This window comes from Panthera leo, chromosome E1 (assembly GCF_018350215.1).
Source record: "Panthera leo isolate Ple1 chromosome E1, P.leo_Ple1_pat1.1, whole genome shotgun sequence".
Classification (NCBI taxonomy): Eukaryota; Metazoa; Chordata; class Mammalia; order Carnivora; family Felidae; genus Panthera; species Panthera leo.
The window spans coordinates 3,198,530-3,224,808 of NC_056692.1; the positions used below are offsets into that span (position 1 = coordinate 3,198,530).

Sequence of the window (26,279 nt, forward strand, 5' to 3'; positions counted from 1 at the left end):
TTGGGGACCTTCCAAGACTTCACCCTCGCGGTCTCTTCTCTTGGTTGGCTCTGATTTGTCATCCTAGTGAAGTGTCAAATCCAAGGGGGTAGCAACCCCCAAATGTATAGCCAGCTGGTCAGAGGTACAGGTAGCCTGGGACCCCCTAAGGCTGGGGTCTGCAGTGAGGGCCCTGTGTGGGGGAGTGCACCCTGGGTAATCCGTGTCAAAATTGCATTGCGATGGATAACCGTTTTCTTTTTTTAAAGTTTTAAGTTTATTTATTTTGAGAGAGAGAGAGAGAGAGAGAGAGAGCACACGAGCAGGGGAGGGGCAGAGAGAGAGAATCCCATGCAGACTCTGAGCTGTCAGCATGGAACCTGATGTGGGGCTCAAACTCACAAACCGTGCGGAATTTCTGAGCTGAAATTAAGAGTCGGACACTCACCCAGGTGCCCCTAAAGATTTTTTTTTAAGTGTATTTATTTATTTTGAGAGAGAGAGAGAGAGAGAAAGAGGCAGAGAGAGAATCCCAAGCAGGCTCTGTGCTGTCAGCGCAGAGCCTGACGTGGGGCTCAGTCTCACTAACTGTGAGAATCACAGAGTTGGCTGCTTAATCGACTGAGGCACCCAGGGGCCCCTGCAATGGATAATCTTTAAAAGACGCTTGCAGATCAGGTTCTAAGTAACTGGCTCTTTTGGAGAATACAAGCCAATGGAGGAAAAAAAAAAAGCAAGAAAAGTGAGACTATTCCAAAATACCGAATTGAAGAGACCTAACTAACGCAAGGAGTGAGCCTCGACAGGATCATCGATTTTAAAAGTTACAAAAAATAGGTTGAGAAATAGCACAGAAAATCAAACACAGACTCTGCAGTAGACAGGATGGAACGGACGTTGGTCTAAGCGAGCTAGCGGTCTGCGGTCCCGTGGGAACACCCTCGTCCTTGGGAGACACCTGCTGAGGTATCTCAAGGTGTCAGGAGGTCTGCAACTGACTCGTAAAATGGTTACTTATAAAAGTTGTTTGTGTGCGCAGAGAATTCAGAGTGAAAGGTATATAAGCCATTTAAGGCATCGTTCTTTCCACTTTATAGGTTTGAATTTTTTAAACACAAAAACTGGCAGAAATGCATCAGCAAAAGTTTAAAAAAGGGAAAAAATGAAGGAAATGTGGTAAACACTTTAAAATCATTGAGGGGCGCCTGGGTGGCTCAGTCAGCTAAGCTTCCGACCTCGGCTCAGGTCATGATCTCACGGTTCATGGGTTCGAGCCCCGCGTCAGCTGTGCTGACAGCTTAGAGCCTGGAGCCTGCTTCCGATTCTGTGTCTCCCTCTCTGTCTGCCCCTCCTCACTTATGCTCTGTCTCTCAAAAATAAACATTAAAAAAAAAAAAATTAAGATCACTGAAGCTGGGTGATGGGTTCATGGGGGCAATACACCATTCTACATCCATATGAGTTTTAAGTTTCAAAGTAAAATGCCTCTTAAAAATGATGCCAGAAAGGTTTTTTCCTTTGAAAACATATAGGATCACCAGTTCCTAAAAGTTCTTAATCTGTTCTTTAGTCCGTTGTCTTGGTTCCTCCTTCATTAAGAGATTTCATTCTTTTGTTTGAAATTTTATCTATTTCCTAAGTAGATACTATGTTCAGAACACCATGCCAGGTTCTCAGGGATTATTAAAAAGCAGTCACGGTAAGTCAGGGTTCCTACCTTAATAAATTGCAAAACAAGATACACAGGACAGAAATAAGTAGACAAGAACTGCAGTATATACAAAAAAAAGGGCCCGATGAGAGAAAAATCAATGTGGGTTGGACCTTACTGTGTAGGGGGGTTCCAATTTTGGCATGTTCCTTTTTTTTTTTTAAGTTCTTTTTTTATTTATTTGAGAGACAGAAAGCGAGAGCAGGGGAGGGGCAGAGAGAGAGAGAGAGAGAGAGAGAGAGAGAGAGAATCTGTGCTGTCAGCGCAGAGCCAGACTCAGGGGCTCGAACCCATGAACCGTAAGATCATGACCAGAGCTGAAATAACCATCTGAGCCACTCAAGTGCCCCAATTTGGGCATATTTGCTCTCTGGAGGGAAGGCACAGAAGTCAGCCAGGATCCACTAAAATGGGCCAGATATTAGGTGTGGGACCGGCTAGGACAAGACAGAAATGTCCAACAACGTGACTAGAAACGGGGGCCTGAGAGAAGGAGGGGACACTGTAAGCTCTTGGGGCCTAGAGTCCTAAAAGCTGATGAGACAAGTAAGGACGCTGGGCGACGCATCCCGTCCACACAGGCACGAAGGTCAATTTTGCAGTATGTTGAGTTCAAGCTGCCATCGGTTCTCTGCTTCACACCATACGCTCCGGTAACACCAAATCCTTGGAAACTGCCTGGTGCATTTCTCACCTGCCTTCCTCCACACCTGGAGGCTGCGCTGGACCACCCTGGTGCAGCCGGCACCGGGCTTCTTCAAGAAGCCGCCAGGGATCGTGAGAAGGAACAGGGTCTAGAAACTAAGCCGGTGGGCACCTGCCCACCTGAGCTAAGAATCCACCGGAAGCCAGTACGTACCAGCCGCGGGCGCCGCCTGCAGAGACCCAAGTCCCCTCCCCCTTCCGCCACCCTGCCGCCCGCCCCCGAGAGACGGAGTCTAGGGGTCCCTCAGGCTCACAGCCCTGCCATCCTTGTCTGTGTTCACGCCCAAGACGTTGGCTCCTCTGGTCACTTAGGTCTGCTCGCGCTTTCTCCTGCTCCCAAACCCCCTTATTTTCTGCTCCCCCCTTTCCTCTGCACACTCTGGGACCCCCATTCCAGAGGAAGCAAGTCACCCACACTGCCCACCTCTTCCTCGAGTGCTCTGCTCCCTCCTCTGGCTGGTTTCCTGAATGCCCTAGTTCCCCCCCCCCCCCCCCCCGCCGTCCCCAACCACTCCCAGGCAGCCCTCTCAGGGGAGGACCACCCTGGTCTCCCCGCCCCCCCAACCCTGCCCCAGACCCACGTCTGGAAGAAAGTCAGTGGCATCCTCCTCACTTACCATGATGCTGTTTCCAGACAAAGCCCCCGCCCTGCCCCACCCCTCCTGAGGTCACAGCATCGGCTTTATCTCCTCCAGTAAGGTCATTAAAAACAAAAACTTCCAGTCTTGTTTCAAAAAAGAAAGCACTTTTTATTCCCAAAAAACTGGGAGGGAGACGATCTTGGGACGAAGGACACCCTCTAGGTGAAATCATGCCGCGTTATGAATGGCTGGCGCTACACGCTCCGTGATGTGTGCGTGTGACATCCCACGCCCCGGCCCCTGGGACCCCTCCTCCCTCCCCAGCTACTCACGCCTGTGGCCACACCGCCCGCCCTTCCTGTGCACACACCAGTATCCCGAACGTTAATCTTCGATCCCTCCGGACCCCAGCGCTCGTGCCCGACCGCTCTGCTTCCTCCCAGCCACCCCCTCCCCTGTGCCGCCGTTCCATTGTCCACGGCGGTAGCTTCTCCTGCCAATATTCTCGATTCTCTGGCTCCACTGGTCCCCGCTGGCCGAACCGGCCATCGCTCCCCTTTTGACGGACTGGACCTGGTTCGAGTCCGGCGCTCTGCTGGTAGATGGTCCACAACAAGGGCCCCGACTGTCTCGCGCCTCGTTCTCTCTGCTCCCTGTCGTCTCCCACCCTGACTCTGGCCTGGGCCGCATGTCTCACATGGGAGTGGGAAGGCAGCACACAGGACGCAAGCAGGCACTTGAACAATGCGCCCATCTGCTACTCCCAGAACCTTGCCGCCCCGTGAAAAGCCGGGGTCGGCCCGCTGGAGAATGAGAGGGGATGCAGAGGTGAGAGCAGAGCACTCGGCCACAAGCGCCCCCCCCCCCCCCCCCCCCGACACACACACCTGCACAGGTGCAGGGCCAGCCCAGCTGGGCTGCTCGGCCTGACCCAGATCCACCCAGAGGAGCCCGACCCAGTTGCTGGGAAGGGTATTTTAAGCCGTCAAGTTTCAGGGTGGTTTGCTGCTCAGGAAAAGCTAACTTGTAGAACCCAAAGGCTAAGCCCCGCCGGGAGAAAACGTATGCGACCCACAGACCCGTGTCAGCTGCTCCGACCGCTGTCCCCGCATTAGATCCCGGACTTGCCGCTTCATAGAAGAGAAGCCGTCCGAGGAGAACCTCCTGGATTTCCAGCCCCCCGGGTCTCTCATCAGCATTTACTCTCTCGCACAGAGAACTCTCCACCGCTGACCTGCCCACCAGCCTTCACTCTGTTTCGGAGAGCAGGCCTACACCGGAGGCTTTCGGTTTTAACTTTTCCACTTCCCCATCATTCAAGTGCACCTGGCCCGGCCTCTCTCTTGGCCCTGGTCACACCCGATGCACCTGTCTCCGTGGGGCTCACTCTGCCCCCTCAGCCTCGCTGACCTCCGCCCGACCCCTGAATGTACTTTTTCCTCAAGGCTCCACACCCGGCCTTCGCTCCCCTCCTTTTACAGGGCTGCGCGGATGGGTCAGGTCTCGGCGCCTGGAGCAGCCCTCTCCTGAGCTCCACATTCAGGCGCGCAGCACAGCAAATGACCCCACTGAGGCTGTGAGGACCCTTTCACTAACTCCCCCTCCTCACTGAGCGGGTCTCCTTGCTCGGCTCCTTGCTCGGCTCCGGATGCGGTCACACCTCTGCCTGAGGTCACTGCCTCTCGCCTGCAACTCCCAACAGCCTCCCCACCGGTCTTCCAGTCCATCTGCCATCCACACCGCAGCCAGTCCGGTCTTCCTAACAATCCTTTTCTAAGCAGATCTAATGGTGTCCTGCTGTGGATACGGCTTCGTCCAATTCCGACTCTCTAGCACTCAGCACACAAGGCCCACGACCGTCGGTAATGTTCACCGGGTAAAATGTCCAGTAGCCCAACAGGCACACATATAAACTCAAGCCCGAAGTGTCACAGATCAACGCTGAGAAACGTGGGAAAGGCCTGGTTTGACGGCCAAACAGTGAACCCCCAATTTACACAACTCACATCATCTTAGTCTTAAAATGGTAACTGCCAAGGTTTACGTCAAATTCTTAAAATTACTACTCTGCACCCCCCACCCCCTCCCCCAATTGCTTTAGTTTCCAACAGAATCGAAAACAAGTCCGAACGTTTGAAATTTACTTACGTGCAAAGAATTGACTGGTCCTCACGATCTAGAAAACAAAACAAAACAAACAAAAAAAAGAAAGTGACCATTTGCCTGGTGTTTTAAACACTTGATACAATAACGTTGCAGTAACGGCCCACAGAGTATTAGTAACTCCGCTCCTGCCCCGCTGCTTCCCCAACCCTTACAGGGCCCTAAATCCAGTCACCCTTGTTTTGCCTTACAAGGCCAGATCTTTGGGGGGAGGGGTGGGGGGGGTGGGAATAACAGCCCGGCTTCGGAGGCTTTATGTGCCTAATCAACCTTGACGCCCAAGCCGTGTGCATAACGGCTTCACCTGGGGAACCTTATAAAAAACGTGTCCCCCAGGGCCCCTCCCTCACGGGATCATTTTCAGGGGGTTGGGATTGAAATTCCCTGTTTCAGTAAGTTGCCCAGGTGACTCCGATGGCAGGGTGAGGTTTCAGAAAGGCTTCGAGAACACTCACAACTAGGGAGGAATCGTTATTAGAAAAAGAGAGAGAAAAAAATCAAACCCTGAGTGGGGAAGGCTGAAGGTGGACAGACATCTAAATGAAGCGTAACCAGCGTCTCAGGTCGCGATGGTAGAGGCACCAAAAATAACAAAACAACGTACAGCAGAAGCAGAATCGCACACGACATTAAAGTGACGAACGACCTAAATCTTTTCGAATGAGAAGGTGACATTCAAACCCACAGCGAGCCCACGGACAGGCCCCCTCCCGGCCCCCCAGCGTGGGATGTATGATTTCTAATCATTTATGTGCGTGGATATCCATTTTTGCAGGTGAGAAAATGCTCCTGGAGGGGGTCAGGTAATCCACCCAGGTCCCGCAGCCGCTGAGGGGTGACGACCCGGGCCTGTGCTCGCAGGGACCGGCCCAGGTAGATCTTTCGTCACTCCTATGCAGAGGCTGCTTGCCCTTGGGTGGCTACATCAGGACCCAATAAGGGTCTCACAGTAGGTCAGGCACAGACAGCATTTTTTTTTTTTTTTTAAGGTAGTCTTCACGCCCAGCGTGGGGCTTGAACTCACGACCCTGAGACCAAGACCTGAGCTAACATCAAGAGTCAGCTGCTTAACCCACAAGCCCCCCCAAGCACCCCCCCGCCGGCATAAGTAGCTTTTGTCAAAGAGAAATGTCACGGTATTATTAAAATAAACTAACCCATTCGTACACTCTGTGTATAAACTGAGTTCTACAAAGAGCGTGTTACTGCCCAGTGCCTCAAGTCTCACTGAACTGGGAACGGCCCCTGACCACCGCCCTATCCCTCCCTCCGGCTGCGCAGGCCACGTTCACAGGACGAGGCTGACCCCTGCCTCCTTTACTGGTCTGCTCTCGCAGGGGTCATGACATGCCCTTCCTTCCACGCGCTGCCCCAGGCCCACGGCCACCGTGTGTCCCCACGTGTCCTTCCGTGCTCAGCTCAGTTGGGGCCCCTCTGGTTCCTCGATGCGTCCTCCTTTCCACCGGCCATATTCTGGAGTTCGACACACGATACCGCCAGTGCCTGCCCACGAGGCGGTGCTGCGTGAGATCCGGCTCGCTTCCCTACGCCAGCACCTTCGGTGGCTCAAAGTCAGTGCCCGGTGCCGCCCTGGGCTCTGCAAGCTTGTGCCCTGGTTCCCACTCTGCCGCGAACTGACTCCGCATCTATAAATGCGCCACTGATGCCCTGCTCTTCCCGCGTTCTTCACCCATGCGGCTAGGTTTTTAACAAATCCGTATTTATTCACTGTAAATAGGAGCCCCCAGAGCCCTAAATTCTCCAGGTCTGAGCAACTTCCAGAGAACCCCACCACACCAAGTTTCTTACGGCTTTTCTGAAGCAGTGCACACATACAAAAACTAACCAAAACTCACCTGCCTCCGAATTAACTCAGGACGGCTCCCTTCGGGCATCTGTACACACTTGCTATCGTTGTTCGAAACCGGAGACCCTCACAACCACCACCTACTGTTCCAATCTGCCCCGTACTTCATTTCCTGTGCTTCTCACCGCCGCAGCCCGAGCCAGCTCTGCTCGCCAGACTTCTCTGTCCTTGATGTTCGTCTGTCTGGTCTTGTGCTGGCTGTGCGCCTCAGTTTCCCCATCCGTGCAGTAAGGGGTTGGGCTTGATCGCCTCTAAGATGCTCGCCAGCCGTGATCCGACCACGCCTCCCTTCTGCCTCACTGAATCCTCCTCACCCTGCCGACTAAAGAACTGTAACAACGTATGACGACCTCGATCTCTAAGAACCTGTAAATGTAACCAGAGCCTGAACTGATATTTGAGGGAAACCATTTCGCTTTCAAAAATGCATCCAGCCTCCTAAAGACTATGGAGTCCTTTCCTAGCTCAGTGTTTCCCAAAGCACCTCCCAAGAATCACACATGGAGGTACTCGGTGAATCCACACTGAGTTAAATCACAATACAACAGCAGAAGTGGTTTCCGATCAATGACCTCAGCTCCTACCTTAAAAAACTAGACGAGAGCAAATCAAATTCAAATTAGAAAGAAGAACGGAAATGAGAAAGAACAGAAATCAATGAAATGGGGAACAGGAAAAAGAAGAAAAAAAATGTAACCAAATTCTGGTTATTTGAAAAAAATCATACAATTGATAAACTTCCAGCCAAACTGATCAGGAAAAAGACACAAATTGCCAAAGTCTAGAATAAGACAGAGAACAGCCACCTAGGATCCCACAGACACAGTCTGAGAACTAAGATAAAAAAGGCAACTTTTTAAAAAGACGTAAACCACTAAAGCTCATTTCAGAAGAACGAATAACCTGATTGGCCCCATATCTGTTAAAGAACTTGATCTTGTGGAACTAATATTAACGTTACATGTCAATTACACCTCAGGTAAAAATAAATTGAATGTGTAATTAAAAGCCTTCCTGCAAAGAAAACGTATTTCACTAGTGAATTCCACACAACATTTAAGGGGAAAAATAACCATACCAAACTTTTCAGAAAATTCAAGAGGAAGAAACCTCTCCCTCCCAATCCATTCTCAGAGACAAGCCCGACTCTGACGCTACAGCTACAGAGACGTTACAATACAAGAAAATGACACACAAATCTCTGTCATCAGCAAGGGCACAGAAATTCTCAACAACACGTGAGCAGATCAAATCCGACGACACAGACAAAGGGGGTACGCACATGAGAAGCAGGTGACCTTCATCCTGGCCACGCAGGGTTAGTTCAGCACCCAAAGGCCAATGATCTAACTCACCTTATCTACAGACCACAGAATATCTGAATAGATGTAGAAAATGCATTTGACAAAACTCAACATTCACTCGTGTTAAAAGAAGAAGAAAAAAAAACCGAGCAAACTAGGAATACAAAAGAATTTCATGAACAAAAAATGTGTACATGAACACCATCCTTCATGGTGAAAAGGTGAAAGGTGTGCCCGAGACCAGGAACAAGGCAAGGATGTCTGTTGTCGCCACACCTACTGAACATTATTACAAGGCAAGAAAATAAACCCAAAGCCTAAGATATGAAGGAGGACACAGCAATGTCTCTATCTGCAGAAGACATGCTGGTCTACACAGAAAAATCCCAAAGAATCTACCAAAAATACCTTCCAGAAGAAGTGAGTTTTACAATGTTGCAAAATACGTCAATACATGTATTTAAAAAAATATCTCTTACATCAACAGCGTGCGATTGGAAACGTTTAAATTTTCAGTTCCCTTTAACACCAGAAAGCATGAAGCACTTACGTTGCGGTCTGTGTTTTACTTAGATACAAATCTGACAAGAACGGGAAGTTGAGATTTTTGAAATCAAGTTTATGTCCAAGAACTCTGCCATTCATTCATTCATTCATTCAGCCAGTGTTTCTTGAGCAACTACTCTGTGCCAGACCCACTCTGCATTTTATTGGTAGTGTCCCCTAGAATCCAAACTTAGGAAGAAAGGTAAGCTCTCCTCTGGTTCTTTGCATTAAAGACACAAACTCTGACCAGTAATTATGATTACCAATCTCTTCATGGGCCCCCGTGGTTATTTGGAGGTTTTGCTCACAGTGGTAACTGAAAACCTACACGGACCAGGACTGGTAGGCAGTGTAAGCTATTACTCGACTACCCGAGTGCAAGCCCAGCCCCACGGAGCTGTGCGGTACATCAGCATGTAGCCCCTACCTACAGAACGGAATGTGATAGGGTTGTTGACAGGTGTTTTGTTTTGTTTTGGAACAACTTTCAGTTGTTATGTAGCCAAAACTATCAACTAATTCTTTCTGCTTTTCACGTGGAATTTCATGACTGTGGATGCGAATGTGTCACACTGCCTTGGCTTTGAATCCTAGTTCATAACCCCTTACGACCGACATTTTTTGGGGTCGAGTTTTTAACTGTTTGGTGCCCCAGTAAAACAGGGACAGCAACTCTGTTTACTTTATAGGATGGTTGTGGTAGGTTATGTCATGCACATGAAACATCCCGCCAGTGCCTGGCACACAGGAAGAGTCAATAAATGTTCACTCCAGCACTAATGAGGATAGCGGTAATGACACGATATGCTGGTAAGCCACCTCTTCCTTGTTCTATCCGCACAGGGCTGGTCTGGCAACCCGGTCGTGGGACATGATTCGCATTTAATCACTGTTAACTATTTCGTTCGATTCAATTTTTCCAATCGACCTGTCAAGATAATTTCAAAAACTCTCTCTTTTCGTCAAATGTATTTATTTTCCCTGCAAAGTTTCACGTCATTTACAAATTTCACGGGCATGCGTCCTGCATGCTGATAAGAATGTTGCAACGTTTTTAAATGGCCTTTAGTGCACACCCTGACAAACCTGGACAACCTCAGCTAGTCACCAGCACCCCACGGGCACCTTTGCCACGAACAGCCCTGGGGACGTCACGTTTGTGACACTCTGGAATGCCGTGTGGCGGTCCTGATGCTCGTTAACACCATCCACTGTGCTTTTCCTTCCCGCTAAGCGAAAGGTATGTGGCGTGTATTGCCACGTTGTTCCTAGACTGTCAACAATAGATTCTAGAACCCTCCCTGGCAGGTACGTGAAGCTCAGAGGTCTGAAGCCTCTGCCCCTTTTTCAGAGTTGGAACTGCCCTCCGGAAACCCCCCTTTTCTAGATGATACTTCAGAGACCAGAGGGTCAGCCACGTCAACTGTGAGAACGTACTTGTCTGGATGCGGAAATACGGATTCAACTGGAGAAGGAGTGTCCTGTCTCCAATGGCTTCTCCCATATGAGGCAGAGCGTGCTCATTCATACAAACGCTTTTCTGCATATAAAGATTCTTCTTCGTAGAGACACAGAACCAAAACCAAAGAAGCTGGCCATTGTCTCTCCGCAGTCTGCAAGCCCCCCCGGCGGCAGCCATTTTCTTAGTATTCTCTGGCTCTGAAACTAAGAACTAATATTAAATCTCATCTTTTCTCAGCCTAAACAGATTCTGGAGAGTCACTCTTCTAGCTTTGAAGTCCTTCCTGTTTGCCTCCAGAGACCTGGTACATAAGCGTCCCAATGAAATGTGAAAGCGGGGGCTGGGTGCTATACTTGACGAACGCCTTCCCGCTACCCTTCAGACCCAGCCCCCAAGGCCTGCAATGCAGTGACAGGTGGACAGATCACACCCCGGTTCCTGAAGATCACGGAACTACTTTTTTTTTTTTTTCAAAATTTTTTTAATGTTTTATTTATTTTTAAGACAGAGAGAGACAGAGCATGAATGGGGATGGGGTAGAGAGAGGGAGACACCAGAATCCGAAGCAGGCTCCAGGCTCCAAGCTGTGAGCACAGAGCCCGACGCGGGGCTCGAACCCACGAACCGTGAGATCGTGACCTGAGCCGAAGTTGGACACTCAACTGACTGAGCCACCCAGGCGCCCCACAGAACTATTTTATAAGAGCCGATAGAGTTTATCGTACTTTGCCGAGTTTATTTTGTAAAAGATGAAACGAGAGGGAGCGTTATTACAGGAGAGCTCACAGAGCACTAGGAGGTCCCGTGTTCAATGCTGTCTTTTTGAGCAATAAGAGGGAAATGCGTTCAAAATGGCCACGTTCTGGTTTTCAGGAAAATGTCCCTCCGTACACCGTTGTGTCTAAAGCCAGGATTCAAAGGGATGACTCTTCAAATTTATACTTCATCCTAAGCCCAAAAGGAAGCCACTGCGATCCACCAACCGGCCCAGTGCTTTCTAACTTCTGTTGTCCCCTCTTCTACGTATTTACGACAGAAATATTTTATGATCTTTTGCTCCCCAATGAAGCCTCTACCTTTTCCATCATCCCTCCTGTGGCTCTTCCTGTGGGTGCTAAAACCCAGTCCAAGAGAGTTCTGGTTATCCCGGTTTGTGATGGACAGCAAACGTATATAAAAACTAGATGCTTTTTAACGAAAAAAATTAATGTGAACTAATTATGAAGCAACAGTCATACTTACCTACTTCTTCTAGAAAAGGGCCACACTGCCCATTGCCCTCTTAAAAATTCCTAATTCAGGGGCGCCTGGGTGGCTCAGTCGGTTAAGCATCCTACTCTTGATTTCAGCTCAGGTCATGATCTCACAGTTCACGAGATCGAGACCCACGTCAGGCTCTGTGCTGACACTGCAGAGCCTGCTTGGGATTCTCTCTGCCCCTCTCCTCCGTTCATGCTCTTTCTCTCTCACTCTCTCAAAATAAATCAATTAATTAAAAAAAAATTTTACGGGTGCTTGGTGGCTCAGTCGGTTGAGCATCTGACTCTTTAGCTCAGGTCATGATCTTAGTTTGTGGGATCGAGCCCCACGTCAGGCTCTGCGCTGACAGTGTGGAGCCCGCTTGGGATTCTGTCTCTCCCTCTCTCTCTGCCCCTCCCCGTGCTCTCTCTCAAAATAAACATATTAGAAAAAAAAAAAAAAAACTTCATAATTCCTCCACAATACACACTTAACTACGTTTCAAGATTGTTTAAGCTTAAAGCCCTTTGAGACACAAACAAAACCACTAACTCACATGTAAGAAACTGAGTATTTAGTACTCTAACCCTCCCAGTTACCTTGAAGCATGCATCTATAAGCAGATTCAGAGATAGCGTAGATGTGTGGAGGCATCTCGTGGCGTTTCTTCCCTCTGTACATTTCAATGATATTCTCAGAGTAGATTGGAAGATTCTTGTAAGGGTTTATGACTACACAGAAGAGTCCAGAATAAGTCTAGAAGAAAAATAAAATACAGCGTTAAAAAAAAAACAAAAAAAAAAAACAATCCCTGAATATATCACACAGCCAGAGACCATACAGTAATCTGAACAGGAGCCTTCATCCCTAGAGTAATTAATCTCTTCTCCTAATTAAATCTAGCCGAGGATATACGATTCCAAGCCACAGGCAGTTCTCCCACAGATCATTTGTTAAGGGGCACTCTTCTGGACTCAATTCCTTCATCTGTAAAATGGCCATAACAACATATGCTTCCCAACCTCACAGGGCTACCAGCGAAAGGCTCAAGCAGCCCGTGATTCATGTTTTCGGGGCTATTTTCCGAGTGTGCACGGTACGAAAAGTCAGTAATCTAGTTCCAGATTCCACACTGCAGCTAATCCTTTAGAAAATGCCATGTGTTAAGTTTGCGTGTAGAATCAAAGAAGAATACCCACAATTACCTGAAAACGTGGTTGTTACAGAGATTTGCAAAAACATAAAACTTCTCTAAGTATTTTGCTGTGGAAAACAGCGTTTGTTTTGTGAAAGATTATTTATGTTAACTTGTTGTACACTTATTTTTTTTTTAATGTTTATCCATTTTTGAGAGACAGAGCATGAGTGGGGGAGGGGTAGAGAGAGGGAGACACAGAATCCGAAGCAGGCTCCAGGCTCCGAGCTGTCAGCACAGAGCCCGACGCGGGGCTCGAACTCACAAGCCGTGAGATCATGACCTGAGCTGAAGTCGGACGCTCAACCGACTGAGCCCCCCAGGCATGCCTGTTGTACACTTATTTTAAATGAATTTATTTAAATAAATACATGGCTTACTATTTTTAAGTGAATTGATACATATTTTTAAAATTTATTTTAATTTCAAATACAGTAAGTACCGATAAATATAAACTACACAAACACAAAAGGACACAAAAGGGTCCTCAATTTATTTTATTTTTCTGAATGTTTTTATTTATTTATGAGACAGTGTGCAAGCAGGGGAGGGGCAGAGACAGAGGGGGACAGAGGATGTGAAGCAGGGTCCAGGCTCCAAGCCATCAGCACAGAGCCCGACGCAGGGCTCAAAAACTCACGAGCCGTGAGATCATGACCTGAGCAGAAGTCCAACGCTTAACCAACTGAGCCACCCAGGCGCCCCCTCAATTTTTTTTTCAAAGGCTTTGTTTTTAAATCATATCTACACCCAGCATGGGGCTCGAACTTATGACCCCAAGATCAAGAGTCACATGCTTCACCCCCTGCGCCAGCCAGGCTCCCCGTGGGTCCTCAACAATTTTTAAGAGCCATTAGTCTAGAAGACATGAACCCTTCTTGGGCAGCACAGTCACCATTATTAGAACCGATACTAGGAACACTTTCGATTTGGGGGTTTTCTTAATTCGCTAAGAATGATTTCTAAGAAGAGTGTACAAAACTGACCGTGGGGGTCAGGGAAGAACAGAACCGCCAGGCTGCTGCCAGGCGCCCCAGTCCTCCGAGGACCGAGGCATGTGGAAGTGGCAGTCCGTGGCACTGTGATGCAGGCCTTTTTTGTTTTTTAGTATTTTTGATGTTTATTTAATTTTGAGAGAGAGAAAGACGGACAGAGCAGGAGCGGGGGAGGGACAGAGAGAGAGGGAGACACAGAACCCGAAGCAGGCTCCAGGCTCCGAGCCGTCAGCACAGGGCCCGACGCGGGGCTCGAACCTGCAAACCACGAGTTCACGACCTGAGCCGGAAGTCAGATGTTTAATCGACTGAGCCACCCAAGCGCCCCGCAGGCCTTTTAATGAAGGTGATCTGGGGGACTGAGTCCACAGGCAAGAGGACGCTACAAAGGCCGGGGCTGATGGCGTTCAGCTGCGTGGCCCGCTCCCCGGGGACCCTAAAGGGTGTCTCAGCAACAGCTGTGTCTGTGAAGGCGGAAACCTTGGCAGCTGCCGCCAGAAGGCACCCTCGAGACGGCTCTAGGCGCACACTGCAGTGACCAGTGCTAAGGCGGGGACAGGAGCCTGCTGGAAGGAGGGCAGTGGTCAGGTCAGAACCTCGTCTCAGGCTGTGCCCCCCACAGCTTTCCTAAGTCACAACTGGAGGTGCGGGTGTGGGCAGAGAGGAGGCAGAGGCGAAAGGCTCTGCCCCAAGTTCACGGCTAGGAGCTGTTGGCCTTACTTCTGAGCTGGCCAGAGGGACATCGCCCCTGTCTGCCTGAGGCCAGAGAAGGCGCCTGCCCCCTCCCTCGCTGGCCACTCGGGCCTTCTGACTGTCGGCTCTCTCGTCCGGGCAGCTCAGGTCCCAGACAAGCCTGGCTGGCTCCTGTACACAGACAGGTGAACAAATCCTAACTATACATCTCAATGATTATTTTAAAAATGTTTATTTATTTAAGTAATCTCTACACCCATCCTGGCGCTTGAACTCATGACGCCGAGATCAAGTCAAAAGTCACGGACACTCTTCTGACTGAGCCAGCCGGGCGCCCCTCGATGAATTTTTATATACACCCCACTTTTCCATTCAAAAATTAGATCGGAGTCTATCATGAAGCTACGGATTCTACACTTCACTTTTATAAGAGGTAAATTATAGACCGACCACAAAGAAAACAAAACAGATAAACGCAAGAAAGTTAAAACACAGAAATTCAGTTTAACATCCCATAACCACGTATGGCGTGGTAACAAGATCCTAACAGCGACATTTAACTCAGAAATAATTCCCACATATGTGTCTCCCATGCGGTGGGTGCTTTTCTGAGGACTCAGGATCACAAAATGACTCAGTCTCACAAGTATGAGTACGTCATCTAAAAACAAGGTTAAATAATCATCAGTACCCTGTGCTTGCCAGAGAGGGGGAGTAAAAAAAAATGTTTATGTGGGAACATCATTCAATTTAAGTGCTTGAAGAGCTGACTTTGAACTCTCTGGAAATGAGCTCCAATTCCGGGCTCCTGTAGAAATGATAACGGAAGCGATGCTGTGTTACTTTTATCTTCCGCGGGACACGTGGCAGGAGGGCGATACGCTGTTAAAATCCTGTCTCTCTGACTCCAAAGTTCCAATTAGACCTCATTCAGTGTGTGACTAGGCACACGAGACATTTTACGCCTTCAAGAAACACACACCTCCAGGTAGGAAGACAACAGACTAAACACACACGTGAGACACTAAAAAGAGAGCGGTAAGAAAAGAGAAGGAGAAAGATGAACGCGATTATAAATGGGACAGAAACTCTGCAGCCGCACACGCAACCAACCCCAGGCCCCGAAAGTCAAGGCCATCTGGTCAGAAACTGCAAAACGAGGTACAAAATTCAGACTAGATGGTCTCTGATGTCCTTTTAAAAACTAGTTAAAGGGCAAAAGGAGGGATAAAGAAGTTGCCATGAAAATAGGGGGAGCCGGGCGCCCGGGTGGCTCAGCCAGGTCATGATCTCACGGTTGGAGAGACTGAGCCCTGCGTCAGGCTCTGTGCTGATGGCGAGGAGCCTGCTTGGGACTCTCTCTCTTCCTCTCTCTGCCCCTCCCCCACTTGCTCTCTCTCCCCTCTCTCAAAATAAATAAATAGACTTAAAGTGCATGAAACTTAGTGGCAGGATACAGGCAAGGCACAGTGAACAGCTCGGCCTCGCCGAGCACGGAACGTGCACGGTGGGAGCTCAGAAGGGCGGACTCAACCGCTTAGATTCTGCCCGCACAGGCGATCAGGTACCAGAGGTTCAGGGGAGAAGAGCGACGGAAGGGAAGGAGCGTGTTTGTAAAAGGATCGATCTGGTAGCCCCACGGAAAAGAGACCGGAGGGCAAGAGGTGAGGAGCGGGGAGCGGAGACTGCTACTGCCCCAGTCCCAGCACAGTGCCGGGGCTCAGATGAGAGGGAAGAGGTGGGTCACGAGAGAGCTGGGGGGAGGGAGACTCCATGGCGCTCAACAGGTCTGCACGTAAAGACCACCAAAGATGCGAGCTAGCAGCCCCAGCGTTCAACCGATGTACATACAGGAAGAACAGTCTGATATGTGGGGGAGATCATGAATCCCCTCTGAGCGTACGGAGCTTGGGCGATGCTGAATGGGGATGTGCTACGGCAGGCGCGCCCGGGAGAGCTGGACAAGTCAGCCGGCAAGGAACGGCTGTAAGCAGTCCTCTGACATGAAAGCCCAAAACCCCACAGTGGAGAAAATAAAGAGCAGAACGGATATCAGGAAATAAGCGATCCAGTGGGCACATCTATTCTGAGAGCGCTTCCCTCTTAGAGAACAGGACAAGAGGTACAATAACAAAAGAAGGCACAAGGGTGAAAACACTAGAATAATCATTATTGCTTCTTTGGGGGAAGAAAGGCCAAAATTCTGTAAAAAAGGACAATCATCGAAAACAAACTGGTTGCTAAACCCTTAGGTGAATGGCAGGCAAGGACACTCCCCATACACACGTCCACCGAACAAAACCCCAGACCCCGGGCTGACTCACTTGTCAATCTCAACACCACAGATAGAGACGAGCGGGCATTAAGCGTGTCCTGAATCCACATCTGGTCAAGCCTCTGGACGCAAATGCAATCAACAAAATCCAGACTATGGGAGGTTCTACAGAACGGACTCTGTTTCTTCAACTAAAAGAGGGGAGACGGACAGATCAGGAGAGACAGAACAACTACTTAGCATATAGTGACCGTCTCTGGACCCTGAAGTGACTAGACCAGCTGCAATAAACATTTATGAGACCTAAGGGCAGTGTGAACGTGAGCGAATGATGACATAGAATTATTAAGTCCTGCTCACGCAGACGGTAGTTACAAATCCCAAAATCGGTGGCTGAGGACCAGAAGGCTGAGCAGAGTGAAATCTTGAGCAGCATGCAAGGTCAGGAGCACAGAACTAGGAGCCTGCCCACTGGGAGGAGGGGAAACGTCCCAGGCTTTCACCTGAGCCCCTGATCCATGATGAGCTACGCGTGCTAGACCCGTTCGCCTACCCGCCTGCCCAGAGCAGGACTCTAGACACAGCTCGATGTCATTGCCTCCGCGCTTCTTTCCGTACAATCACGGGCACATGAGACACCTACAATCCAGGATAACATCTGCACCCCTGTGAGTCTGTTTGCGTCGCCTCGTATTGTTACCTTGGACAGTGGCATGTTCCAGTGATTAAAAAAACGTGATCGAGAATTCTGCCAGAGAATCGGGAACCATTAAAAGAAAAGCCATAAAAAAAAACCATAAAAAAACAAACATAAAAAGCCTCTAAAAAATCATAAAAAGAAAACCCAAATGAAAAATGCAACATAAAGTAATGGAAATTAGCAATTCACCGGGTGTGTTTAAAGGCAATTTAGATAGAGATGAAGAAAGAATTAGTTCTTCCACACTTTAGCAGAAGCAAATATCTGAGCTAAGCACGGGGGTGCGGGGCGGGGGATGGGGATTAAAATACAGAAGGATGGGAAGGCTGCATGGGGCGCGGTGACAAGGTTGGACTCAGTGGCACAAGAGTGCTAGCAGGAGGAAAGGGACCGCGGGGCAGAAGTGGTCTTGGAAGGGGCAATGGCTGAGAATTTTCCAAAACCAACCAAAGCCATCAAGGCACAGACGAAAATGCTCCAAGCTCCACGCCTGATACAGAGACGCAAACTTCACCTAAGCACCTCGGAGTGAGTGTGCTGGAAACCGAAGACAAAGAGAAAATTTTAGGAACCGCCAGTGCAAAGAAGCACAGATTAGCGTCAAAGGTACGAGAGCGAAACCGCAGGCTGGGTTCTCAACGGCACACAGTGCAGTGGGAAAATCGCCACCAGCTCTGGACTCTAAATCGGGGGGGGGGGGGGAAGAAACGTGAGAAATGAAGGAGGAGGGGCACCTGGCTGGCCCGGCCAATGGAGCATGTGACTCTTGATCTCGGGGTTGTGAGTTCGGGCCCCATGCTGGGCGTTGAGCTTACTTAAAAAAAAATTGAGGAGCGCCTGGGTGGCTCAGTCGGTTGAGCGTCCGACTTCAGCTCAGGTCATGATCTCGCAGTCTGTGAGTTTGAGCCCCGCATCGGGCTCTGTGCTGACAGCTCGGAGCCTGGAGCCTGCCTGGGATTCTGTGCCTCCCTCTCTCTGTCCCTCCCCCACTCATGCTTGCTCTCTCTCTCTCTCTCAAAAATAAACATTAAAAAAAATTTTTTTAAATCTAGACACAGAAATCCACGTCAACATACTGAGCAGCAGCGTGCGGGCCGGGAGGCAGCAGGGACAGAGTTCAAGTGCTCTGGGGCCGCTCTGCGTCCACTGCGGGTAAAGAGCAGCAGTGGCGGTCAGTCTCTGGTCGGTCAAGGCTGCGCTGGAGAGCAGGTGACCGCTAAAGGAATGACGAAGACGAGAGCAAAAATACCCATCACAGGGTGAGAGGTGAAAAGGTACAATGGTAACAATAAATGTTACCTCATCAAAAAAGGAGGGAGAAAAAAGGAAAAGCACAGAACAGGGGGACCAAGAGGGAGCAAGGGGTCAGATGGCCGAGTTCAAGTGAAATTTTTCAGTTACTACTGTACCCGTACATCAGCTAAATACTCTGGTTAAAATATTAATACTGTCAGATTAGGGCCAAAAATAACAACTACAGGCTGTCCACCTACCCTCTTCGTTGAAAACCACAGGAAGGCTGAACATAAAAGTCTGGAAGACAACAAGCCATGCAAACACTAAGCAAAAGGGGAAAAAAGCTAATACTTTCCAAGAGAAGTATTTACTTCTATTTATTTATTTTTAAATTTTCTTTTTGAGAGAGAGAGAGACAGACAGAGCACGAGTGGGGGAGGGGCAGAGGGAGAGGGAGAGGGAGACACAGAATCCGAAGCAGGCTCCAGGCTCCGAGCTGTCAGCGCAGAGCCTGACGCGGGGCTTGAACTCACGAACCATGAGATCATGTCCTGAGCCACTTAACTAACTGAGCCACCCAGGCGCCCCGAGAAGTATTTACTATTAAAAAAGAGACCATTTCATGAGGATCCACCAGAAAGATCTAAAAATCCTACCTTTGGATACATGTGACAACATAGCTCCAACACATATACAGCAAAAATGACAGGACTGAAAAGAGGAACAGATTAATGGTGACCGATAGAGAACAGCAAATAAAACTCGAAAACCATGAGGATATACACTGCACAAGAGGGGCCCTGCATCCAATCACAGCGGATGTGTGTGTTTTTCAAGAGCGTGCTGACCTCTTACCCAGCTCGAGCACATGATGGACCATAAAACAAGTCCAACAAACTTCAAAGGACTGAAATCATTCAGGGTATGTTGTTCTCTGACCAAAGGGATTATTAGAAACAACAAAATCAACCTGAAACCCCCCTGATGTTTGAAACAAATTTTTTTTAATGTTTATTTATTTTTGAGAGGCAGAGAGAGAGAGAGAGTGTGAGCAGGAGAGGGGCACGGTGAAAGAGAGACACAGAATCTGAAGCAGGCTCCAGGCTCCGAGCTGTCAGCACAGACCACGATGCGGGGCTCGAACTCATGAACCGCGAGATCACGACATGAGCCGAAGTCGGACGCTCAACTCACTGAGCCACCCAGGCGCCCCTGAAAACCCCCTGATGTCTAGAAATTAATCAACCTACTTCTAAATAACTTGCAATGTCCATGGAGACACCCTCAGTATTCTGAACTGAACAGTAATGAGAATACAACATACTGAGACTTGCAGAATACAGCTAAACACCTATCACTTACACCTCTGGGGAGACTCCTTATTTATTTATTTTTTATTTTTCTACTTGAGAGAGAGAGAGAGAGAGAAAAAAAGGAGTGTGAAACGGGGGAGGGGGACAGAGGGAGAAGGAAAGAGAATCTTTTTTTTTTTTAAGAGTGTATAATTTATGAGGCGCTGGGGTGGCTCAGTCGTTTAAGCGTCCGACTCTAGTTCAGGTCATGATCTCACGGTTCGTGAGTTCGAGCCCCGCGTCGGGCTCTGCGCTGACAGCTCGGAGCCTGGAGCCTGCTTCAGATTCTGTGTCTCCCTCTCTCTCTCTGCCCCTCCCCCACTTGTGCTCTGTCTCTATCAAAAATAAATAAATGTAAAAAAAAATTTAGAGTGTATGATTTATTTAAGTTCATGTTAGTTAACGTACAGCGTAGTGTTAGGTTCAGGGGTAGAACCCAGCGATTCATCACTTATATACAACACCCAGTGCTCATCCCCACAGGGAGAGAAAATGTTAAGCAGGCTCCAGGATCAGCACAGAGCCCAATGCTCTGAGGGCTTGATCCCACGACCCTGTTCGTGACCTGAGTCGAAATCGAGAGTTGGATGCTCAACTGACTGAGCCACCCAGGCACCCCTAGACTTCTTTTAAAAAAAGGGTAGCAGATCAGGAATTAAAGAGAGCGTCACTACAAATTCTACAGAAAATAAGAGTGTATGATGCACAACTTTATGCCAATAAATTTGAAAATTGAGATGAAACAGAGAAATTCCTAGAAAAACACAATTATCAAAACGAACAGAAGAAACTAGAGATCTGAGAAGTTCTACATCTGGCTTTTAAAAAATTTTTTTTAGGTTTATCTTTGAGAGAGAGAGATAGACAAGAGTGCGAGCAGGGGAGGGGCAGAGAGAGAGAGGGAGTCACGGAATCCGAAGCAGGCTCCAGGCTCCAAGCTGTCAGCACAGAGCCCCACGCGGGGCTGCAACCCACGAACCATGAGATCATGACCTGAGCCCAAGTCGGATGCTCAACCAACTGGGCCACCCAGGCGCCCCTGAAAAGTTCTACATCTATTAAAGAAAAACTTGCCTACAAAGAAAACTATAGTTATTTTAAAAAGCAGTAACACAAACCCTCTCCAAGCAATATCTGAGAACACACAAAGGTGAGATATTCCCTGATTCATTTCATAAAACCAGCATCACTTGAGAGCAGAATACGACAAGGATATTACAAAACAAGGAAAAATTTAAGCCAATCTCACTCATGAATATAGATGCAAACATCCTACACAAAATATTAGCAAGCAGAATCCAGTATATAAAAAGAATACTTAGTCCTTGCCAGGTTAATTTAACACTCAAAAATACGTGTAATTCACCACCATAACAAAATAGCCAGAAAAATCACACTATCATTTCACTCGATGCTGGAAAAAACATTTGACAAGTGACATCCAAACAGGATTTTAAAAATTCATCTATTGAGGATAAAAACTAAGAATAGAAGAATTCCCTTAATCTGATAAAGAATATTAAAAACAAAACAAAATGGAAGCAAACCATCATTTTTTTTAAGTTTATTTTTTTTAGTCATCTCTACACCCAACATGGGGCTTGAACTCATAACCCTGAAGTCAAGAGTCCTGTGCTCCACTGACGGAGACGCCCAGGCACCCCAAAGCAACCATCATTCTTAATGGTGAAATGATGACACTTCTGAGATCAGGAATGACAGACACCGATGATCTCCACTGCTGTTTAACGAATATTTACTGAGGGTCCTAGGAAACACAATAAAGCAAATAAAAGAAATGTGCAAGAATTAGAAAGGAAAAAACAAAACTGTCACTATTTGTAGACATATAGAAAATCCAATAGAAATATCCATAGAGGACGCCTGGGTGGCTCAGTCAGTTAAGAGTCCGACTCTCGGTTTTGGCTCAGGTCATGATCTCACGGTTCATGAGTTCGAGCCCCACGTTGGGCTCTGTGCTGATGGTGTGGAGCCTGCTTGGGATTCTCTCTCTCTCCCTTGCTCTCTGCCCTTTCCCCACCTGTGTACTCTCTCTCTCTTTTAAAATAAATAGGTAAACAAACAAAAAAGGAATATCCATAGAAAAGTAGAAAAAAACGTAGAAAATCCAAAAGAATCACCAGCTAAACTGTCATGACCAATAAACAATCTTAGTAAGATTTTATTTGTAAGAAATATGACAGGGGCACCTGGGTGGCTCAGTCGGTTAAGCATCCGACTTCAGCTCAGGTCATGATCTTGCGGTTCATGAGTTCGAGTCCCATGTCGGGTTCTGTGCCGACAGCTTGGAGCCTGGAGCCTGCTTCGGATTCTGTGTCTCCCTCTCTCTCTGCCCCTCCCCTGCCCATGCTCTGTCTCTCTCTCTCTCAAAAATAAACAAACATTAAAAAAAATTTTTAAAAAACCACGACAACTGTATTTCTACATCATGGCATCCATCAGAAAATGCTAAAACCACCATTTAAGTAGCATCCAAAAAAAAGTCAAATACCCCAAAATAAATGTAAGAAGAGCCATCCTGGCCTCCACAGACAGCCGTAAAACAGATCATGGAAATTGAAGAACTACGTAAACAGATACAGCCATGAACTAGAAGATCACATATTGCCAAGATCGTACTTCTCTCCTCAGCTGATCTACAGAATCAACAAAATCCCAAAGAAAGTTCCAGCGAGGGTGCATGTGTGTGCATGTGCGTATGTAAAACTGACATACGGTTCTAAAATTATACTGAAATGCAAAAGATGTCACAGCCAAAACCACCCTAAAGAATAATAAAAATGACGGCACCTACCACACCCAATACCAACACTTAGTCTAAAGACAATGTGATCTTAGCCGGAAGAGGGGCACACAGTCCCCCGACACAATTAAGATCCCACTTAGGAGCACCTGATATGTGACAAGGTGGCACTTTGGAGCACTGGGTCAACTGGACAGCCATCTCACACCACACACAGAATCCGACTCCAAATGGGGCCGAGGCCAACCCCGTGAAATACACCATTACATTCCCCTCTCAGACCGGGGCCTTCTGTCTCCTGCTGGAATCTGCCGAAATCAGGCTTTATCTAGAAACACTGCATGTAGGAGTTACAGATCTGTGTACGCGACCACCCGGGATTCCCACTCCTCACACACCGTACAGAAAGGCACGCTTGTGGGCCCCAGGTACTGGCCCCAAACTGGCAAACACCCATGTCCAAAAGTAGCTGAGTGGATAAAGTGGGCCAGAAATCTTACCGTGGAACGTTATGCTATAACGCTACAACAGGATGAACGAAATATCCCAACCTTTTTCATTTCAGGGCCCCTTTACACTCTTTGAAATGATTAAAGACCCCAGAGACCTTTCATTTTATATCACCAAGCTTTTATAAACATATACCTGTTCATTTCAAAATACCCATTTTAAAATAAATCTCTTCGTTTTAAAACAACGATACTTGTTAACATCAACCACGTCTCTTACGAAAATAACCTTACGTTTTCCACAACGAAAGTGAGAAGGTGGTGCTGCTTTCTATTTTTGCCAATCTTCTGATTGTCTGGCTCCAGAGAAAGTGGCTCGGTTTTCAAATCTGTTTTCGCATTCAATCTGTGGTGCTATGTTGTGTCGGTTGGAGCAAATGAAGAAAATCAGCCTCACACACATAGCTGGTTTGGGAAAGAGAGCCGGAGTTTAACTGCCTTTCCCAGTTACCGTGGAGACTCCCCCTGGATGCTACCCCGAGACTCGACAAGTGAGAATTTCTTCAAGATCAGACGCAACGTGGCACACGTACCCCTATCGACGAACTTGCATCCTGTTCCTTACGTCAAAATCCAACAGCTTATCTTGCCTGTTGAAAGAATCTTTAACCCATCCGTGATTTTGTAACTATGTACACATCATTTGGAAAACGCTGGCTCAGTGAGTTATGATGGCCTTCCAGACGATGCCATTTCATCGTATGCCATTGGAAAAAAAAATCTGTCATTAATATCGCCCTCTGTCTCATCGGAAAGGGTTGCAAGTGCCGCGTCCACAGGGGTAAACGGGAGTTTCCCCAAATCCGAATTTTCATGTGAAAACTCAGATTTTGGCATTGGCAACAAAGACGATCAATTGTTCCGTCTGAAGGGACGGGGCCGCTTTGTTCATTTCTCTAAATGTGTCTGCCGAACACCCCAGTTTGAGTAACGGTGGCTTATCTGTGAGTCACAGTCACTCTATCAGATAAAAATTGTGCACTCTTAAAAAAAAAAAAAAAATAGCGAGTTCAGTTTGCAACCCATAGAACTACGCCCCTGCCTTTACCCGCGGTTCAGTATGGAAGTGTTTTATGCACGCTTTACCACCCCATCGCGTGGTATATTCAAAAGACTCCAGGGTTGACATTTCATAAAATCAATGATTTCTCCTGCTTTCTCAAGGGCAGCCTCACGTGACACTGGATTATAAGGACTGCTAGCACAGTCTGGGGTCACTGCCTTCCCCCACCATCGCTTCTGTACCTTCAGTACCAACACTGACAGTGAAAGGGGCAAGTAACGTCTTCAAATAATCACGAGAGCCATTGTAACTCATCCATTGGAACAGTCTTAGGGAGACCCTGAGGGTCCACAGGCCGTGCTTTGAGAACTTCTGGATTACACCAACACAAAGCAATACAGATGAACCTTAAAAATGTGATGCTGAGTGAAGAAACAGACACAAAGACCATCTCCCATGGGATTCGTTCAGGTACAAGTTCGTAAAGAGCAAAAACTACACTATATTGGTTGGGGATGTAGGCTTGGTTGATAAAACACACCGGAGGATCTTAAGACACTTCTCAGGAATTAACAGACAAAGCAGACAAAAACTAGTAAGGAAGATTTAGACAGAATTAAAAAGCTTGGTCCAAGGGCCACACACAGAACCCCCCACCGAACAATAACAGAATTAACGCTCTCGCCAGGCCCAGACAACGCTCATCGAAACTGATGATACACAAGGCACACAGCCAGTCTCCACAAAAAACAAGGAACGGTATTATGTGAACCGTATTCTTTCCAATGCACGCAGTTTAAAAATCAGTAATAAAAAGACAACTTAAAAACCCCGCCTTGCGAAATTTTTAAAGTCTCCTTTTAGGTGGTTCACAGGTTGGACAAGAAATCGTAACGGAAAACAGAAAATATCTAGGGCTGGTGAATAAAAATACCACGCATCAAAAGGTGCGTGTGAGGTGAGCTAAACCAGCAGCAGAGGAGGCATTTACAGGTTTCAGATGGTTTTACTAGGAGAGAGGACGAAGATATGTGACCTGAGGAGGCGGGAGGCCGGGGAGGGTACATTCGACGAAGATACAAGGAAATGACTTAAGCCTATTGGCAACGTAACTCACTCACGTGAATGTGCGTTACCGCCGGTCTCCAGAAATGCGTCCAAAAGGTCGCTCCCAACTCCCTACAGTGTCTGCATCTCAGCGGCTCAATCCCCACCCACTGGTGAATCCCAACGCCAAGGACACCTTCCTCACCCTTGTGGATACCTGCAGCCCCACTTTCTTACTGGATCCTTTAAGTTTATGCATTTATTTTGAGAGAGAGAGAGAGCGGGGAGGGGCAGAGAGAGAGGGAGACAGAGGATCCCAAGCAGGTTCCACGACACGGGGCTCAAACTCACGAGCCAGGAGATCATGACCGGAGCTAAAGCCAGACGCTTAGCCGGCTGAGCCGCCCAGGCGCCCCTCTTACTAGGATTCTTGAAGGTCAAGTGCTCCAGCTTGTCACTGGCGGGGGCCCTTCCTCCACCCCACTAACCGCAGACACGACTGTCCCAAATTCTGAGCTCCGCTGGGACCTCACTGCTTCGAGATGAACTCAGCTTGTCCTTCTCTAAAGACCAAGGGGGGGGCCACGCTTGGAAAAGAAATCCAGACCTCGCTCAGGTTGTCCCTGAGTTTAGCTGGGGAAAAAAAAAAATCAAACTTACTTGATAAAACACACTTGCAAACTCTTAGAATCATGGCCAGGAAGGACTACAGAGGAACTCAGGTGTCCTTTCTTCGATTCCTTCTCTTTTACCCAGAATCTTCTTCCCCTTTCAATGTCCCTCCTCTCTCCCACTTGGAGGAAGCGCGAGGAGGTCGGAGGCGGGGAATCAAGGTGAAGAGGCTGGCAGGAAAGGCGGCTGGCTCCCTTCCACACTGCAGCTCCCCGCGCCCCCGGTGTCGCGTTTCCAGCACCAGACAGCACCCGACGCTGACCCCTGCTCAAATCTGAGAT

The 26,279-nt window shown here is 48.1% G+C and overlaps 1 protein-coding gene across 5 annotated transcripts in view; it reads right to left on the reverse strand.

Moving 5' to 3' along the window:
• MYH10 (myosin heavy chain 10) overlaps positions 1-26,279 on the reverse strand; it is a 130,670-nt gene that overhangs the window by 95,253 nt on the left and 9,138 nt on the right. For 3 of the 5 annotated variants that reach the window (XM_042915177.1, XM_042915178.1, XM_042915179.1), the window contains exons 3-4: positions 12,157-12,313; positions 5,125-5,152 (exon numbers count right to left, since the gene is read on the reverse strand). In XM_042915177.1, coding sequence (XP_042771111.1) covers positions 5,125-5,152; positions 12,157-12,313 — 185 coding nt within the window. Of the gene's footprint in view, positions 1-5,124; positions 5,153-12,156; positions 12,314-16,764; positions 16,907-23,510; positions 23,682-26,279 lie in introns of those variants that run through there. The other 2 variants (XM_042915180.1, XM_042915181.1) reach the window with 2 other exon arrangements.